The sequence below is a fragment of the Hipposideros armiger genome, unplaced genomic scaffold, assembly GCF_001890085.2.
Source record: "Hipposideros armiger isolate ML-2016 unplaced genomic scaffold, ASM189008v1 scaffold_238, whole genome shotgun sequence".
NCBI classification, from domain to species: Eukaryota; Metazoa; Chordata; class Mammalia; order Chiroptera; family Hipposideridae; genus Hipposideros; species Hipposideros armiger.
Genome location: NW_017731588.1, coordinates 1,486,852 through 1,490,293, shown reverse-complemented (window position 1 = coordinate 1,490,293; position 3,442 = coordinate 1,486,852). Strand labels below are relative to the sequence as shown.

The 3,442-nt window shown below is 39.4% G+C and overlaps 1 protein-coding gene across 1 annotated transcript in view; it reads right to left on the bottom strand.

Annotated features, from left to right (window-relative positions):
* UQCC1 (ubiquinol-cytochrome c reductase complex assembly factor 1) overlaps positions 1 to 2,919 on the bottom strand; it is a 102,807-nt gene extending 99,888 nt beyond the window's left edge. The window contains exons 1-3 of the mRNA XM_019655171.1: positions 2,907 to 2,919; positions 2,754 to 2,773; positions 1,921 to 2,025 (exon numbers count right to left, since the gene is read on the bottom strand). Coding sequence (XP_019510716.1) covers positions 1,921 to 2,025; positions 2,754 to 2,773; positions 2,907 to 2,919 — 138 coding nt within the window. The remainder of the gene's footprint in view (positions 1 to 1,920; positions 2,026 to 2,753; positions 2,774 to 2,906) is intronic.
* Between the last annotated feature and the right edge of the window lie 523 nt (positions 2,920 to 3,442).

Sequence of the window (3,442 nt, the reverse complement as noted above, 5' to 3'; positions counted from 1 at the left end):
TTCATCATCTTAGCTGTAGAGGGGAAGCGTCACTGGCCCTCAATGTGGGATCCGAACCGCAGCCCTGCTGCTCAGAGCTGGTGCTCCCAAGCGAGCTCTTAACCAGCTGAGCCACTTGGCCGGCCCTATATTTTATATATTTAATATATATTTATATAAATATATATACAGATGCTCCTCAACTTATGATGGGGTTACGATCCAATAAGTCGAAATGCATTTAATACACCCAACCTACCGAACATCACAGCTCAGCCTAGCCTACCTTAAACGTGCTCAGAACACTTACATTATTGGCCTAAGTTGGACAAAATCATCTATACACAATGAATACACTGGAGAGTATCGGTTGTTTACCCACGTGGCTGACTGGAAGCTGTGGCTCACTGCCACTGCTCAATATTACCAGAGTATTTTACCACATATCTCTAGCTCAGGAAAAGATCAAAATTCAGAATTGAAGTATGGTTTCTACTGAATGCATATCGCTTTCACACCATTGTAATGTCAAAATATCTTAAGTCGAATCATTGTAAGTCAGGACCATCTGTAACTATATACATCAAAAATAATTTTTTAATTGCATCAGATATGGAAAAGAAAGTTAATGGCTCCAGAAGGAATTCATATAAATTGGTAAGAAAAATAAATTCCCAGTAGATAAATGGAGAAATGACATAAGCACACTATTTTTCCAATCTAAAATACAACTGACCAACATAGGAAAAAAATGTTTAACCCTGATAAAGAAATGCAAAGCAAAACAAGGTAGCATTTTCTACCTAGTTAGTTTAAATTTCTTTTAAAAACACCCAGTTTAGGGGAGGTAATGATGAAAAACTCGTTATATACAACTCTTTGGAGAGGGAAGCTGTTCATACCATTTCACCCAGGGTATAGCCTCCTAGAAATTAATCTTCAAGAAATAATTAAAAATAAGAAAAAAGGAGATATCAAGAAAATGGTAACTACATTAAAGCCTATAATGGCAATAAAATTTGAAAAGAATTTTAATAGCAAACAAAGGCTAAGTAAATAGAATAACATGTAGCCATTAAAAATTTAATTATAAAATCTACCAGCATGAATAATGTCTGCTCCAATAAGTGAAAAGACACCAAAATATACAATATTGAGCTGTCAGAAAAGTCAAGAGGCATTTTTGAAACGAAAAACATAGAAAAATAGGTCATGACGTTTCCGATAACCCAACATTTTAATATACCTAAGGAAAAAAACAGTACACACGTACACACACACGACTGGGAAAGAACCAGCAGATATTTTCAGGTTTGAAGTCATGAGTGATTTTTTTTTTCTTTTAAACTCTTAAGAGTTTATTTAAGCAAAAATCAATTGAAATCAGTGACAAATCAGAGGTGGTTTCCAGCTCTCCCAAGTCATGAGTGATTTTTATTACCTTTATTACTAAATTATTTGTACAATTAATAAAAATCAGAAGGAAAAAACTCTCAAGGAAGGTCCAAGGTAAACTACATTATAATGAATCATGTGGTCAGTGGTACACTGAGGCCTCAAATAATTGTTCTTTGGATTTTCTGTTCATATAAAAAAAAAAAAAAGAAAGAAAGAAACATTTCTTATCCCAAATAAAAGTGGCTACAAAAAGAAAACTGAAGAAAAGTGAAGTCTGAAATGAATATCTGGAAACACTCCCAACAGTAAAAATCATCCGACTGTAGCATGGTATCCTAGGCTAAGTTCCACCAATGGGGTATTTAGAAGCAACGCCCTAGACACCATACTGTAGGAGTCAGTCCTGAGACGCACCGCAGAGACCCAGAAGTGGTCTCATGAGGTTTTTCCATCACACAATTTGGTTGGCTAATTTATAAATACATGACATTTACACATAAACACTAAGGTTTTCATACCAACCAAAGGAACAACAAATCTTACCTGGGAAACGCCAGACAGAGCCCTGCCACACTGTCCCTGTGTGGGACACACAGGTACTAATCCGCTGCATACTGGAACCCACTGGGAGATGCTAATCCGGTTCCTCTAGAGATAGAAAAAGAACAGTCCGTCANCAGCAGGGCCCTGGTTCAGATCCCCCATGAGGGCCAGTGACACTGCCCTCTGCAGCTAAGATGCTGAACAACAGCTCGACCTGGAGCAGGGCTGCTGTGAGTCGCTGGTGATGGCGCAGGCAACAGCCTCTGCTGCAGTAGGCTACCATAAGCTACTGTGTGTGGCCGGCAGCCAGCGTGAGTGGCTGGCAGCCAGTGTGAGCTGCCAAGAGCTGCCAAGAGCCGCCGTGAGCGGCCGTCCAGAGGCCGGTGAACGATCTGCCTCACCCGGGAAGAAGCAATAATAATACCAACATGGGCCAGTGAAGCAATGTCCTCCACAACTAGACTGAAGAACAAAAGGACAGTAACTTGTCTGTTCCCCTTCCCCAATTCCCCAGCACTGTTCCCCTCTCCCAATTCCCCAATAAAATCTTTCCGAAAAAAAAAAGCGCGAGCTCTGAGCAACAGGGTCACCGGTTCAATTCCCAGCCCAGGCTGAGCTGTCAACAGGTGGCAGGATGACTTAGCTAAAAAAAAAAAATAGAGTCATTAAAGTATGACAGAACTTTAAGAAGTTATGTAGGAAAGATGGGTGAAAGTACAATGTCCCTAGCTTTTTGAAAATAATAGGATTATAGTATTTGACACTACCTTAGAGATAATCTGATACTACCACTCATCCAATGAAGGAGTCTTCTATGTCATGCCTTAACATACAGTCTTCTTCCAACCACTGCCTGAAATTGGCATAGTAAATTTGACATTTATGATGTCAAAATGCAGCCCACACATTCCATTACATCACAATTCTAATTCACACAAAGTTCTTCCTAATTCTGAACCAAATTTGCCTTCCTAAATGGCACGTACCTGAGGATGTCATTCTGCGACAAAGGTTTCCAACCAGGGGTTCTCAAAGATTGGAATATGTGCCAGTGAGGTATAGTCAATAATGACAAAATGTCCAGTTTATTACACTGGCTAAAATGACATCTTACCAGCATGAAATAAACTACCCTAAGTTATTTCCTGCTATAACACTGTCCCCAAGTCTAATACAGCACCAGGTACATATTAGATACTTCAGAAATGTTCATTGATTCAAAGAATGAGACACAAGTCAGAGATTCATATAATGAGTTTATCCCTCTATCATCTATGCACACACAAGTAACATGATTTAGAACTATATGATAAATTCTATCAAAATTTTCCAATGCACAGAAAGTAATAGAACACAGCCCAACTCAGAAAAGAAATAGCAGCCTGACTACCCAGAGTAGCTGCCTCTTCTGCACCAGGATATTCGCATTCATTCAACATACATTTAGCGTCTACTCTGTGCCTGGCTTAGTGAGAAGCCCACGACATACAGTGACAAACAAGACATGTCTTCAGAAGGGCAG